General features: G+C 34.5%; 1 protein-coding gene across 1 annotated transcript; it reads right to left on the bottom strand.

Annotated features, from left to right (window-relative positions):
• Positions 1 to 5,482: 5,482 nt before the first annotated feature.
• LOC145792916 (uncharacterized) lies at positions 5,483 to 15,243 on the bottom strand. Its single transcript, XM_082874814.1, has 6 exons — positions 14,995 to 15,243; positions 8,590 to 8,760; positions 7,498 to 7,572; positions 7,046 to 7,111; positions 6,807 to 6,863; positions 5,483 to 5,857 (listed from the first exon to the last, which is right to left on the bottom strand). The coding sequence occupies exons 1-6, from the start codon at positions 15,124 to 15,126 to the stop codon at positions 5,762 to 5,764; spliced, it is 597 nt and encodes a 198-aa protein (XP_082730940.1). The 5' UTR covers positions 15,127 to 15,243; the 3' UTR covers positions 5,483 to 5,761.
• Between the last annotated feature and the right edge of the window lie 1,659 nt (positions 15,244 to 16,902).

Below are 16,902 nucleotides of genomic sequence, written 5' to 3'. Positions count from 1 at the left end.
TGGGTTCATACTGAGCATATCCTTTCAACTTCTCTGGTATTTTCTTCATTACATGCCATAAGAACCATCAATGCCGGGCCTGTGGAAAGACATTTTCTATAGCATTTTGTATAGCTTTGCACTGATCAGTTATGATAGCTTTTGGAGGATTATTTGACATGCAACTTAACCACGACTTGAATAGCCAAACAAATGTGTCGGTGTCTTTACTAGATAACAATCCATAACCAAGCAAAATAGACTGTCCATGGTGATTGACTCCTACAAATGGAGCAAATGGCATGTCATATTTGTTCGTCAGATAAGTTGTGTCAAATGAAACAACATCTCCAAATGATTCATACATAGCCCGACTCCTTGCATCAGCTCAAAACAAGTTTCTAATGCGAAACACCTCATCAACATCAATCACATAAAAGAATTTCTCACTATGTGCTTGCATCCTCATAAAATAACTTTAAAGTGATTCGGCATCACCTTCACCAAGCCTTAATCTTCTAGCTCTATTAATGTAATTCCTTGCATCTCGCTCATTAAGTGTCAATGACTTGTATCCCCCCGCTTCAACAACCATTGAATGATAGTTCCTAGACACCCCAATCCCTGTTTGATCATTGATTTCTAATCTTCTCTTCACAGGAGTACGAATTTTCTTATTCATTGCAAAATGACGAGAGTTGGTGGGAATCAAATCATGATAATGCTCAAGCTTAACTGTGGTTAACATATATGTTCCATTCTTTTGTAGAGTACCTGGTACCCTTGCTTTGCAACCAATTTTTGTGGACAAAGATGGCTTCAAAGGGTTCACTTCTGATTTTTTTTTCTCTCCCCCGCTCGAGAACATTCAATTGCGAAGTTTTTTAATTCGCCATCATCTCCAAAATGCTGTGCTCTATGAGCTATAGAAAAGCCAACGTGCTTAGCATATGTGGCATAAAATGTGTACACTTCTTCCCTTGAGCTAAAACACATACCATTCTTAGGTTCTTCAACTTGTTCACCCTCATTTACTGAAGGATTGTCACTACCATTTGAATCAACCTCCATTCTATGAGAATCAAAAATGAAATTCAAATAGAATGATTTTAGAATAATTATTTTATAAGGTGATTGGAAACTTTGAAACTGTTATGAAACTAATAATTTTAGCTGATAATAATTTCAGTCTATGAGCTATGAGCTATAAGATTATTTTAGCTGATAATAACTCTATGAGCTATAAGATTATTTTAGTTGATAATAATTTCAGTCTCGCCACAATGAATTTAAACCATGAAACTTATAGTGGCCTTTGTTTCGATCCCCAATGAATTTCAATGAAACTAATAAGAAATACAGACATTTCAACATCTATATGTTATTGTTGAAATGAACCATCATTATTTATAAGATTATATGGCTAAATTAACCATATAGAAGATTATTCAAAAAGCTAATGGTAAAAGAAGATTTCGTCTACTATAGCTCATTTACTATTCTTGAGCCATTTGACTAATATGGCTAAATTAACCAAGTGAAAAATATGATTTTCAAGCATTGGGATCAGAAAGTGAAACCAAAAACACCAAAAGAAACTGAACATTCACAGAAGCAAAGTCATACTTATAATGTACAGTCATTTATTTGTCAAAAACTTGCAAAGAAATAATTAGCCAAAAACAAAGCAGTTCTAAACACATTTAATGTTATATTAGAGCCGCAAATACGAGCCAAATGCATTACAAATTGCACATTAACATCACAACTCGTTTTTTCCACTCCTCTGTTTAGTTGAAATGTCTGTATTTCTTAATGAGTATTTTAACTTCTCCTTTTCACATACAGATGATTTCGATCCCCAATGTTATTGTTGAAATAAACCATAATTATTTATAAGATTATATACAGACATTTCACAGAGATTGATCAATGTATGTAGATAGAGAGAGAGAGAGGGAGGATGAGGGATTTTCAAGTAACATTACCTAACAAAATGCTATTGGAATGCGATCGAAGATCCGTAGAGCGAGATACAGAGAGTTATGGCCGGAGAGATATGGTCGACGGAGGAGAGCTATGGCGGACGCACGATGGAAGAGGGAAGAGGGAAGAGGGAAGAGGAAAGACGGACAGGGGTGGGGAAGAAGGAAATATCAGGGCCGTTCCCGCTTTTTTTTTGGTCTTTGTTTTCAGTATATTTTTTTTGTCTTTTAGGTGCGTGTATCACACCTTCTTCATTGTGCAATTCTTCTTCACATGACTTTAGCAAGTGCCAGCTCAGAGGGGGTCATGGGGGTCGGTTTTGGAGGGGGTCTGTATCGCCACTGTTGTAATTTTCTCTAAATACATTCACACTTCAACAAAAGACTGATGTCGGTTAATATATATATATATATATATATATTTTTAGAGTAATGTCATACAAACAAAAAAAATTAAGGACTTGTTTAGTTAAGTTTTTCGATCAATTTTTGAGATTTCAAAACTCAAAATTTATTTAGTTTATAATTTTTTAAAAATATTTTCAATAATTTTTTCTATTTTCTCTCTCGTTTTCTAACATCCTACACATTAATTAATCACTTTTTCTCTCTCATTCCCCTACATCCTATATGTCAATCTATCATTTTCCTCTCACACTCATTTATTCAACTACAAAAAAAAAAAAAAAAAAAAACTACATTCCAAACTACAAAACTCCAACTACAAAACTACAAAAACTATTTTCAATTGGGAAGATGGTAAAAAGATGATGTTTTGAATTTTTTAAACTTTTTTGTGTAAAAAAATAGAGAGATGATGTGATCTAAAAAAGTAAAAAAAAACTAAAAAAAAGCCAAAAAGCTATGTTTCCAAAACACCAACAAATTTTCAAACTTTGAAAACTCTTTTTAAAAACTTATCTTTCAAAATTGATTTCAAAATCAAACCAAACGGACCCTAATGCTCCTTCTGTCCCAGAATATTACTTAATTATTTCATTTTTTATTGTCCCAAAATATTATTTTATTTTTAGAAATCAAGGTCTGAAATAACATAAATTCCTTTTATCCTTTTTTTTTAAATTCATTAATATTAATATTCTTGAAGTATAATAATTGTACTATCAAATGGTAGTTTTGGAAAGTAAATATTTTCGAAATGTAATAATTATATTATAAAAAACAGTTTGATTTCCCAAAAAGATTAATATTTTAGGACGAAGATAGTACATAATTTTTATACATAATAATGTGGCTCATTGTGAACATTTCATTTCAAATAAAACACCATTAAAGATGAGTTTGTTTACAATAATGATGTTGTATGAATTTTATATATGCATTATGCATAGAGTTTTCTTTAAAAAAAAAAAAAAAATCATTTGGGAAATTTAATGTGCCACATTTGAATTATTTATTTTGTATAATTTTTCTTGTATATTATTTGTAGATAACAGAAACGTAACTCATGGTAGGTTGCATAGGCCCACTAAATTTTTTCAAATTTAAATTTAAGAGAAGTCTAATCCAATTTTAAAAAAAAAATTCTTAAGAGCAATGGTGAGAGTTTTTGTACTATTGGGAGTTTTTTTTTTTTTAATACTTATTTATCAAACGCACATTATTTTGTGATGTCGTATTTTCAAATTATTTTTTCCACTTAAAAAGAGCGGTAAAAATTCAAATTCCAAACACTCGCCTATTTTGAGGAGTATGTTTTTGACTTTTAACTCAATTGCTAAAATAGGCTTCATTTGGAAAGTTTGGTTGATTTTTTAACTTTTTAACTATTTTAGTCTAGACTAAAAAATTTGTTTGGATTGAATTTTTTGACTTTTGTAAGAGAAAAAGTGAAATGATTATGATTTGAATGTGACATTTTGTTTTATTAATTTTTTAACCTATTTTATCTTTTTATAACTAATTTAGCTAAAAAGCCAACCCTCTGTTTGGCAAGATGGTTTTGAGGCTTTTTTGGCTATTTTAGCCACAAAAAACAAAATAGGCTATTTTAGCCATAACAAACAAAACATCACATCCAACCTATAATCATTACATTCTTCTCTCACAAAAAAAGTCAAAAAAGCCAAAAAGCCAAAAAGCCCTTCCCAAACCAAGCTTTTTAGCCCAGGCTAAAATAGCCAAAAAAGCCAAAAAGCCAAAAAGCCAACCTACTTCCCAAACCAAGCCATAATATAAGGTCATGTTTTGATTATTTAATTTCAATTAATTTATTAGTATAAAATTCTACAGCAAAAAATAACCATTCCAAACTAATTTGAAAAATGGCTAGTGGTGGCCTAGTCTCCATAGGCGTGACCCAGGTTCAACTCCTGGGGGGAAGCGAAATGCTGGTCCTTCTAGTGGCTTATTCCGGTGACCTCACTTTATACTCTGATCGAAACTTGGACTTGTCTGTAGAGTATGGTTGAGCTCCGTTAGTGCCTTGGTGGTGGGTTCCTTTCTATGGGTTGGGTTAAATCATGCTGATAACCAGCTACCTCGGGGCCTGGGCTCACGAATGCCGTGATGACACCTCAGAGCATCCTTTTTTCCTCGTTTAAAAAAAGAAAAAAAAAATTGAAAAATGGTTGATTTTGTGCCTTGGTGAACACTGTTCTCTTCACAGGAGTGACTTAGATTCGAATCTTAGGATGCAAAAAATGATTGATTTTCAACTGGCTCTCTTTGAGATCTGGCACTGTACTCCGATCAATCCATGACTGTTCTATGGCGTGTGGCTGAGCTTTGTTGGTGCATCGATGGTGGGTCCCTTCCTATAAGTTGGGTTTTGGCCGACAACTGGCTACCTCAGGGTCAGGACCTACGGATGTAGTGACAACTCCGTAGAGCAATTTTTTTTTTTTTAATCAAAAAAAAAAAAAAACTAATTTGAAAAAGGGCCCATTATTATCATCATAATTCTTATGATGTTTGATGTTGTCTGGGCTGGGTGGCTATCTGGGCTTTGGAAAGGTCTCCTATATTGGGCCTATTGGTCCTACCTTTTTCTTGATTGATGAAATCTCACAAATATACCTTACACCATAGTTTGTTTTCTACCTTTTAAAAAAGTCAAAAAAATCACTAAAAAGAAATAATTAGTTTGATCCCACCTTCAATTAACGAAAATAAAATACCACAGAAGCCATAATAGTTATAAGGGTTACGATTAGATTGGTAATCCCGTAAACCTATTTAACTCTGTTATAAAAATTATCATAAAATAAATAATTCTATGAGATTGTTAATCTTCAAAGACGATCAGAAATATCAAAGAAGGATGACATAGTCCAGTGCAAGTAAGGGTGTTAGCACCCATACAAACTTTTTAAACATTCCTTTGGACACACCAGTTAATTTTAAATTTGAAAAATGTTTGGTGGCTTGAATTTTTGTGGCTCGAATGGCTCGAATGTATCAAAACGACGTCGTTTTACATCCAAAACGACGTCGTTTTGGATGTTTCGAGCCATGATTTTTGGGGTTACCTATCATTGTTGATTTCTTAAGTTTAATTCCAATAAATATGACCAAATCGAATTGATGTAATAATCATGTGATACAAAAACATGGCAATTGGTATACATTAATAATTCCATCAATTAATCCTATAATGGTATAATCTTGCTCAACCTATATCAGTCGTGGAAACAGGGTCTTTGTTATGACCCAATGACCACAATGACATTCATTTTTTTTTTCCGTCAGAAAAATAAATATCATATCAGTTTCTATTTTTCGGATAAATATCATATTATTCTTGATTTAGGCTTTCATAAGATCTACTGAGTTGATCAAACTTGGTCTTGCTTTGTTAAATTCTGAGTAGATGACAGTGGAACCAAGCAAAGTCCTCTGCTGCGTAGGTCAAGTTGATTCTCTCCAAATTTCTGTTAACAAATATCCAATACGTTAAAACCGAAGGGTTAATAAAAAACCATATATTAGATAGGAAGAATATCATATTTATGAAAAATAGATTTTTTTTTTTTTTTTTTTGCAAATTAATAGAGTATAGACATGATCGAAATCTTACCTAGAATTATATACAAAGATTTTTACTATTTGATGAACGAAAATGATTTACAAATAGAACTGTTATACAAAATTTGTCACAAGAATGATATGACAGTGACATTCTTAAAAATATAAGTCTTTTCGATGGGCTTTTAATTTTAAAATGAATGGATATAAAATTGTCATATCATTCTTAGGAAAATTTTTTGTATGAATTTTATAATTGTATAGCACTATTTTTTGATGAAAGAAATTCAAGAGAGCTCAAAAGATAGTGATGGTAAATAAAAATCAAGGGAAAAAATTGAAGGACAATAAAAAGAAATGAAGGGGCAAATCAAGTTAATTTTTAAAATATGGGTAAAATTTAGTATTTTTCAAGCTATTGTGGTGGCAATTTTGAAAAAAGGATAAAGTTTAAAAACTATAGGTAAGAAAACAATTTTTTCCAAAAGAATAAAGATTGGGACCCCCTTTCCCCCACCTCCTTTTGACCCTCTTTCTTTTTTGATTGGTCACTTTTTCTTCTTCTTTTTCTTTTTTTTTCTTCTCCTCCAATCACCACCCGCCACGTGTGTGTGGGGGTGGTGGAGGTTGAAGTTTGAGGGGGTCTAGATCGCTGCTGATTCCAAAAATTAGTGGGAAATTGCCCTCATTCACCCCTTTAGGGCTTTGTCACTGCAAAATATAGTTATCACTTGTACCAATTGCATTTCATTAATTTGCAATCACTTTCTTCGTTTCTCATTCATTTGAAATTTCTCTAATATATGGCTTAAACATTCATAGTGTATTGATGCATTTACCACAATGAATGCATACCTGCAAATCAAGAGGTTTGCTGCTGGTATATGAGGCACTCAACATTCGAAACAAATTCTGCCCACAAATTAACCAGAAAAAAATATTAATTTAATTACTAAAACTTGGAAGCCAACAAACTTCAAATTATTATTATTATTATTATTATTATTATCGTCTTTACCGGCCTTATTTTAACATTAATTGCATTATTACTTACTATGAAATATTGATATTAGTTAGGATAGTGAGGGTTTTACCTGAATTTGATCTTGAAGTACCTTAATAGAAATGGAAGCCTCTTGAAGAACTGAAGCAGTATCAGTCTGCAATAAATTCAAAAACCCTCAACTTTCAATGTATTAAGAATTGTAAAATCCAATTTGAAAAAATAAAATTACAAGAACTCAATAAAATAAGTCAATGATGTGAATGACATTGCAATATTATCACACGAGACATTGAAAATAACTGTCCCCATAACACATACGCAAATTATACATATGGGGATTTCACAGTTGTGGAACCCAACACCTATGGTTGGTTCTATGATTTATTTATGTATCTTTACTCTAGTATTTTTGATAAATTTAAGTCAATTAATTTTATTTATTTATTTGTTTATATTGGCTGCTTCTTCAGCTAGAATTGACCATGTGACCTTTACTCTTTAGTACTTGCATATATTGGAGTTGGAGATGCAATTGCTGACCTTGCCATAAGGAGAGACCAGTTTTTGAAGAGCTGTGATCTTATCACTCAGCTTTTGGCTTCTCCTCACTGGCACCTGCAATCACAATCACAATCAAGAATATCAAAAAAAGGCTTTAGTGCAGTGCAAATGGTTGAAACTTGTAAAGAAAGCAAAAACCATGAAGTTTTAGGCCAAGGTTCCATATCAAATTAATGAAAACTTTCTATTTTTATTTTTTGACAATTGGCAGGAAGGGAACATGAGAAGGGGAAATTGCATCATGCAATGGTGAGACTCGAATCTGAGTATTACGTTCGGTAAAAGGATGTCTTATCCACTGAGTCAACTGCTGAGGCAAACTCTTATTTGATTGTATAATAGTCTTTACTTTTATCCTAAATTACTCATGTAACTTTTTATTTTGTTATTTATATATGAAAATTTATTTCTTTTACTTGATTGGATTTTATAAGACTCGTATTGGCCCATGATTTGGACCTAGTTCAAACTGTGCCCTAGCACATTTGCACTACACGATTTATCAAAAGACAAATCAAACCATTGATCTATTTAAAACCATCAATTGTTCATTTCATCAATGGTCCAGATTAAAAGATGATAAACAAGTGTATTTAATGGGTGGATCTTTACCGATGGGTTGTGTCTTTCTGTAACAGACCTTATGTATCTATAAAATTATTTTAGGACAAATATTTTTACTTTTAAGATAATTACGTTCTAAATTGTTTTTAGTACACCACAAAACATACAGTTAATTTCTAAATAACTAAATTATTTACAAATTGTCCCAATACCAACTTTTGATCTCGAATGATTGCAAATTAATCTCCATGATTTTAGGCTGCCGGTTGGTGGAACAATGGTGATCCATAGAACAAAAATGGAGTTGTTTGACGCCCCAAATTAATCGGTTATTAAGGTTAAAAGTTAAAAAATATTTCTCTTATAACTTTCTAATAATTTATTTATATTTAATAAGTTAAAAGTAAAAATTATACCAAATATTTTAATATAAATTTTTAAAATAAAAAAAATAAATTATAAACACTCTCAATAAACTACACCAAACGAAGCCACAAGTATACGTACTCTATCTCTTTGGATCTCCTTCAACTCTTCTTTGAGTTGATGATGCCATTGCTCTTGAAAACACACAGCCTTCTTCTTATTTGTTGTCCACTCTCTCCCAACCACATTACTATTAGATCCCCCATCCTTTTCCTCCATTGGCCTTTTTCTTGCATCTATGCCTTGGAAGTCCTGAAAAAAAACAAAAGGTCCTAAATTTCAAAGATAGACAATTTAATTTCATTTGACTCCTAAATTAACTATTAGTATGACAACCCATGAATTAAAACTAAATTTTTTGACTGCTGGTGTTTCATGAGGTTGACTTTCCATGATATCAATGTTATCAATAAATTACAAATTGGTCACTGTTGAAAATCAAGCCACGTGCCTTTTCTTTATTCCATATGCTTTCGGTTGATTTATTTATTTCATGCTTTCGGTGGTTAGTTATTATAATAATATGTAGTGGCCTTTCATGCTTTCGGTGGTTAGTTATTATAATAATATGTAGTGGCCTCGTGGCCTGCTGGTTTGTGTTTTTGGCCTCGTGGCCTCATGGCCTCCATCTGATTATATTGTATAAACCTCCTATATAATGGAGTAGTATTGTAATGCTTAACAGATTGAAATAAAAAGAGTCTATGTTTATGTTTAGTCTTTCAATCACTCTCTCTCTCTCTCAATATTAATATTTTTTCATGGTATCAGAGCGGGTGTAATCCTGTCTCGTCATTTTCGCCTCTTCAGTCAATATTCGAATTTTTCTCTTCTACTCAAATATATCCTTCTATTGCATGACTAAATACGGTCCAGCTTTCGGAATGACTATCAACTCATCCTCCTCTTCTTCTGATATTATCATCTCATCCTCTTCATCCTCTCATCAAATGGAAACCTCTCATCTTCCGATCACTGCCCATAAACTGAATGGGCAAAATTATTTGCAATGGTCTCAATCCATGTTAATGTTTATACGGGGAAAGGAGAAAGATGACTACATCACCGGAGCCTCGGCGCTACCAGAAACCACAGCATCAACCTACAAAAGGTGGATAGCTGAAAATAATATGGTCATGTCGTGGCTCGTCAACTCTATGACCACTGACATTGGCGAAAATTTTCTGTCATTTGATACTGCCAAAGAGATCTGGGACATGGCAAAAGAAACGTTTTCAGACAAGGAAAACACATCTGAAATCATCCAGCTTGAAAGCTCCCTCCACAATTTACGTCAAGACAATCTTACGGTAACTGAATATTTCAATACCCTTACTCGTCTATGGCGTCAACTTGATACGTTTGAGGTTCATAACTGGCAGTGTGTTACTGATGGTCTGTTATATAAAAAGATTGTCGAAGGGAAGCGTGTGTTTAAATTCTTGTTAGGATTGAACACAAATCTTGATGAAATCAGAGGAAGAATTATGGGAGTAAAACCGCTCCCTAACCTTAGAGAGGCATTCTCTGAAGTCCGTCGCGAAGAAAGTCGGAAAAAACTCATGATGGGATCTCATCAACAACTGAATATGGCAGAAAGCTCGGCTCTTAAGACTCAATTCGCTCCTATCGACAACCGTCAGAAAAATAAAGGAGGTAGGCCTTGGTGTGATCATTGCAGAAAGCCGGGTCACTCGAGAGAAACTTGCTGGAAGATTCATGGAAAGCCAGTAGATTGGAAACCACGTCAGCCTCTTGAGAAAGAAGGACGAGGTAATCATGTAGGTACAAATGAACCATCACCACAACCTGAAGCAAGCCCTTTCACCAAGGAGCAAATGGAGATGCTCCAGAAACTACTACAGTCACAATCTGGTTCGTCTTCCAACCACATCATAGGATCCGGAACCTTGGCTCACAAAGGTAATTCTTTGAACGCCTTTACTGTTAGTAAGAAACGTAAAAAACCTTGGATTGTGGACTCAGGAGCATCTGATCATATGACGGGAGATGCAACAATTTTTGATACATATAACTCATGTCAAAATAATTTAACGGTCCGAATAGCAGATGGTTCACTATCAAAGGTTGCTGGTACAGGTTCAGTTGTGCTGTCTAGGAATCTTATTCTCAACTCTGTTCTCCTTGTTCCTGACTTGGACTGTAATTTATTGTCAATTAGTAAACTCACTAAGGAAAAGAGGTGTGTTACTAATTTTTTCTCCACTCATTGTGAATTTCAGGATTTGGATTCGGGGAAGATGATTGGCAATGCTGAGGAATGCTCTGGACTCTACATCCTTAAGGAACGCCACTATCCACAAGAACAACCTCAAACGGCAATTTGTGGTAGTTCTTTTTCGGTTTCGTGTCAAAATAACGATAGAGCAATTATGTTGTGGCACTATCGCTTAGGTCATCCTAATGTTATGTATCTCAAGCATTTATTTCCTTCATTATTTAATAAAAATCCAAAACCTTTTGATTGTGAAATCTGTCAATTTTCTAAGCATGTATGGTCCCATTTTCCCATTCAATCCTATAAAGCGTCTCGTCCATTCTCACTAATTCATAGTGATATCTGGGGTCCATCCAGAATAAAAAATGTAACTGGTACTAGGTGGTTTGTCTCATTCATAGATGATCACACTAGATTAACCTGGGTCTTCCTCATGAAAGACAAATCTGAAACGAGCCAAATCTTCAAAAATTTTCAAATTATGATTCAGACACAATTCCAGTCAAAAATCCAAATTCTAAAGTCTGATAACGCTCGGGACTATTTCAACTCAATTCTAGGAGATTTTTTAGCAGACAAAGGGATAGTTCACTTAAGTTCATGTGTTGACACCCCACAACAAAACGGCATCGCTGAACGGAAAAATCGGCATTTGTTAGATGTTGCTAGATCACTCATGTTTTCCACAAATGTTCCACAATTCTTCTGGGGGGAAGCTGTTCTTACAGCTGCCTATCTTATCAATAGGATGCCATCTAAGGTCCTACAATTCCAAACTCCTTGTCAACTTCTCCTAAAATCCTTTCCCACTACTCGCCTCATCTCCACCATCCCACCCAAAATTTTCGGGTGTTCTGTCTTTGTTCATGTCCATCAACAGTATCGAGGTAAACTTGATCCCCGGTCGCTCAAGTGTGTCTTCATTGGGTATTCGTCACATCAGAAAGGGTATAAGTGTTACTCTCCGGTCACTAGGAAATTCTACACTTCCATGGATGTCACATTTTTTGAAACCCAGTCTTACTACCCTAAAATTGATATTCAGGGGGAGACTCCAACCCAGGAATATCAATTTTGGACCCCTGAATATCAATTTTGGACCCCTGAGTCATTTAGTGAGCCATCCATCACCACCAAAAATCCCACACCTCCTAAGTCATTGAATCCATCTGTACCTGCCGAAAATTCCGAGTTCATTGTTGCCTTGCGGGATAATGAACACATCCAAGAGGAAATGGAGGAAGGAGCACTTTCTCAACAATCCCATGAGGCTGAACCGGGTTCTAATCCAAGCAACATTCCAGGTAACAATCTTCTTACCACAGATAGTACTGTTGATTCTGAGTTCGAAAACAGTATTCTTAATATGCCCATAGCTTGGAGAAAAGGAGTTAGATCATGTACTCAGCATCCCATTGGGAACTTTATTTCTTATGATAATCTATCACCTTCGTTCCGTGCCTTCACTTCTAGCATCACGGAGATAAACATTCCTCGGAATATTCAGGAAGCCTTCAAGTCTCCTCAGTGGAAGGCAGCAGTCAATGAGGAAGTTCGGGCTCTGGAAACGAATGGTACTTGGGAAATTACTGATCTTCCAAGAGGTAAGAAACCCGTTGGATGTAAATGGATTTTCACAGTAAAGCACAAGGCAGATGGTAATGTGGAACGTTATAAAGCTCGGTTGGTTGCCAAAGGATTCTCCCAATCCTATGGCATTGACTACCAAGAAACCTTTGCTCCGGTTGCCAAGCTCAACACTGTTCGTGTACTTTTATCCTTGGCAGCTAATCTCGATTGGTCACTTCACCAACTTGATGTAAAAAATGCCTTCCTCAATGGTGACTTAGCGGAAGAAGTTTACATGGACATTCCGGCTGGACTTGAGACGACATCAAATTTCAACAAAGTTTGCAGACTCCGAAAATCCTTGTATGGTCTCAAACAATCTCCCAGGGCCTGGTTTGAACGGTTCACTAAGGCAGTAAAAGGGTACGGTTTTGTTCAATGTCAATCCGATCATACATTATTTGTGAAGCACTCCCTAGGAGGGAAATTGGCAATTATCATTGTTTATGTGGATGACATAATTCTAACAGGTGATCATGAAGAGGAAATTGGCTTACTTAAAACATTCCTAACAAAGGAATTTGAGATTAAAGATCTTGGAAATCTTAAGTACTTTCTTGGAATGGAAATTGCTAGGTCAAAGAAAGGCATAGTCGTCTCACAACGTAAATACGTTCTAGACTTACTGAATGAAACAGGGATGCTAGGATGCAAGCCGGCAGAAACTCCTATGGACACAACTATCAAATTGGAAGAAAGTGACGGTAGTGCACCAAGTGATAAAGGGAGATATCAACGTCTTGTGGGAAAACTCATTTATCTTTCTCATACAAGGCCAGACATCGGCTTCTCTGTTAGTGTGGTCAGTCAATTCATGAACAATCCTACCGACAAACACATGACTGCTGTGACCAGAATATTGAGGTACCTAAAAAAGGCACCGGGAAAGGGTCTCTTCTTCCAAAGAACAACAAATAGAAAAATTGAGATTTTTTCAGACGCAGATTGGGCAGGTTCAGTAACTGATCGAAGATCAACCTCTGGCTATTGTTCATTTGTTTGGGGGAACGCGGTTACATGGCGAAGCAAGAAACAGTCAGTGGTCGCCCGTAGTAGTGCTGAGGCAGAATTTCGTGCTATGGCCCTAGGTATCTGTGAGGGAATCTGGTTGAACAGACTGTTAGAAGAATTACGAGTTCCATCTGAGCATCCCATGGTTTTATACTGCGACAACCAAGCCGCCATCAGTATCGCTAAGAATCCGGTTCATCATGATCGCACTAAGCACGTGGAGATAGATCGACACTTTATCAAGGAAAAGATTGAAGAGGGAGTTTTTCAAGTCAGCTACACTCCAACAAACTGTCAAAAAGCTGACATTCTCACCAAAGCTCTTGCTCGAGTTAACTTCGAAGCTCTGACGGACAAATTGGGCATGATTAACATCTACAACGTCGCTTGAGGGGGAGTGTTGAAAATCAAGCCACGTGCCTTTTCTTTATTCCATATGCTTTCGGTTGATTTATTTATTTCATGCTTTCGGTGGTTAGTTATTATAATAATATGTAGTGGCCTTTCATGCTTTCGGTGGTTAGTTATTATAATAATATGTAGTGGCCTCGTGGCCTGCTGGTTTGTGTTTTTGGCCTCGTGGCCTCATGGCCTCCATCTGATCATATTGTATAAACCTCCTATATAATGGAGTAGTATTGTAATGCTTAACAGATTGAAATAAAAAGAGTCTATGTTTATGTTTAGTCTTTCAATCACTCTCTCTCTCTCTCAATATTAATATTTTTTCAGTCACACTCCTAGCAATATCAAATATGCATGCATGTAGCTGGTCATTGTCTCCTGGCAATGTCAAATATGCATGCATGTAGTTGGTCATTGCCACTACCTATAAATTTTATCATTTTAATTGGTGGTGTCAGTATTGAATAATGATATACAAATACAAAATTTATATAAAATGTTTTATTTAGAAAAATAAAAATGATTTTTATTTATAAAAATAATACTGACACATCATTCTCGTAGTGTTTTTTGTATGTATACTTCTGTAAGAAGCATTTGATGTGTAACTTCTACTATATAGTAGTATAAAGAATTTTGTTAACAGTGTAATATGTTTAAAAAAATTATATATTATTTATGAAAATACGTGTTGTGAAAATTTACTATTATTTAAAGCAAGCACTTGTAAAAATTAATTATCTAAAAGTTAAGAAAAAAAATATTTGTTAGTTTATGTTTTTTAATTATTTATTAATTTTCGACGGTATGAAATGAGGACTTCAATGTGCACAAGACATATGGCGCGAATGAATGCAGCAGTCCAAATCTCCTATTCTTTGACTTAACTCATAGTAATTTTGTGATGCAAGTACCACTCCTAACTTGGTTGAATTTTAATTAGCTCACTAGTTAAAAGACAAAAATGCAACATAGTATTTAAACACTTTACACATCATCTAATTATAGAAACAAATTTGACCATGTTAATTAACTATGCCAAGGCTGACTCCAAGTTCCAACAACCCTTCTAGTTAACTACTGAGTTATTCCTTTATTTTATTTAAATTTCTAGATTTGTAGGTATGCACACACATAATTTCATACATGTGTCAAGTTTCAAATATAGGCAAGTATAAAAAAAAGAAAAAGAATCAACTTACAATGTCATATTGTAAAATTGAAAGGTTATTGCAAAAGGACAATGACTGCTGATGAATATTATCATGGCTCGATGCGGTAGTTGGATTGTAATCTGATCCTAAATAAGGGTAATTTAGTGTCTCCATTGTCATTAACGATGACGGTCCTGAAAATTGAAATTTATACAGAGTAGTTAGGAATTGGAGAAAAAAGAAACAAAATTAGGCAGGAATTGGAAGGGACAAAAAAAAGAAAAGAAAAGAAAAGGAGATAGTGAGAGATTCATGGAACCTGGTTGATAGTTAATAATGGTAGATTCATGAGGAGGAACAGCAAAGCCTCCATCTCTGAACTGGTAGTTATATTCATTGTGTACTTTTTGATCAGTACAAAAGACATTTCTGTGGAGTGATTATGAAATGAAAACATGTTAGAATAGGCTCACTTTTGTTTTTTAGTCTAATGAGAATGACATTGATGATTACTAAAATTGCTAGTTTTTGCATAATACAGTAGTGCTATGCGCACAACTGTATTATTGAAATTTTCTGGACTAGTAATGAGCTAACAAATGTTGGGTGCAACAGTGACACCATTCTACCTGATGTCACCAATGAATAATACTGATTAAATGGAATCGACCTTGTCTGATCTAAATAATCATGTGATTCTTACCAAACTATATTTAAAACTATTCATTAACGGTATGATACCATATAGTATCACTGTTACACTCATTATCTACCATAGTTGTTCTTCAAATACCTTGAAATCCTTTCCTTTTCAAGAAGAAATGAAATGAAAATCCCATAGTAATTTACAAGGGCTAATAAGTACTTTTCGTCTTTTTCTTTTTTAGATTGGCTTTTCAGATCCCTTCAGTTTTTATTCGGTTCCAAAATTGTATGATTTTTCATAAACTAATCAATAAATTGAAATGTTTTCAATTGGGAAAAAGAGAGATAGAAGGAAAAAGATTCTCCCAGCCTCTGATTGGTTCCTGGGGAAAAAAAAAAAATCAAAGAAAAGAAATGCTTGGAAGCATTTAGAGCAAGAAGACATACTGTTTGCTGTCCATTTGCATAGGGATGTCCCATACAGGTTCACTGTTTCCTACAGAATGCAAAAAAAAATAAAATTGAGGAGACAGTGTTTGATTAGTGTGATGTAAATTTCTTAATCAGAACTTTAAGGCAAATTAATCTGTTTTAATGATCAGAAGCATGAAATCAGCTCTTACCATAGCTGCAAAGCTGGGAAGAAACTGGTTGTAGAATGGCGTTCTTCATTTCCGATTCACGCTGAAAACAGAAAAGATTCTAAATTCTGAATTCTGATATGTAATTTTCCTACAAAGAAACCCATTATAGAAACATGTATAAAAGTTGAAATTGAAGCTGAGTTTCATGAGAAATTTAAATGGAACTCTTCCTGGTAAGAGAGTACTATTGATATACAGATATGTTTGACAAATGGATCAGCAAAGATTAGTGCCAAGATTGAAATATGATGAAGCATTGGTAAAGACCTCATATCAAAATGTTGCATGAGATCTGCAACATGAATGCAAGCTTTTCAGGAATCCATGGATGAAATTTAGATTTAACTGTCATGGGAAATTGTTTTTCATTTTACACTCCGTTGTTTCGGTGGAAAATATTTTCTGCATTTTCTAACATTTGGTACGAAGAAAAACTAAAGTGAAAAGAGAATATTTTTTTCTGTGATCAACAAAAAGTGAGCTAATTTTGGCACAAAGATTACCACCATCACCACCATTATCACAACACCACCAAAATCATCATTTTCAAAGTCACAACCAAACGGAGTAGAGAAGATATTTTTTGAAAAATATTTTTTTGCTAAAACATGGGTGACCATTGGTTCAATGCTTAAGACTTGACTTAATAACCTTGAAGTTATGGGTT

The sequence above is a fragment of the Camellia sinensis genome, chromosome 1, assembly GCF_055761805.1.
Source record: "Camellia sinensis isolate YWXY chromosome 1, ASM5576180v1, whole genome shotgun sequence".
Lineage (NCBI taxonomy): Eukaryota > Viridiplantae > Streptophyta > Magnoliopsida > Ericales > Theaceae > Camellia > Camellia sinensis.
The sequence above is the reverse complement of the archived record's forward strand: the minus strand, read 5'-3'. Positions and strand labels throughout refer to the sequence as shown.

What these genes read in the sequence shown, in the direction of transcription:
- LOC145792916 (XM_082874814.1), bottom strand. Translation starts at nt 15,126, where the DNA reads ATGACAATGGAGACACTAAATTACCCTTATTTAGGATCAGATTACAAT. An exon ending in TGGTCTCTCCTTATGGCAAG is followed by an intron (nt 7,112 to 7,497) that starts GTCAGCAATTGC and finishes AATTTATTGCAG; the next exon opens with ACTGATACTGCTTCAGTTCT. An exon ending in GCAAACCTCTTGATTTGCAG is followed by an intron (nt 5,858 to 6,806) that starts GTATGCATTCAT and finishes ATTTGTTAACAG; the next exon opens with AAATTTGGAGAGAATCAACT.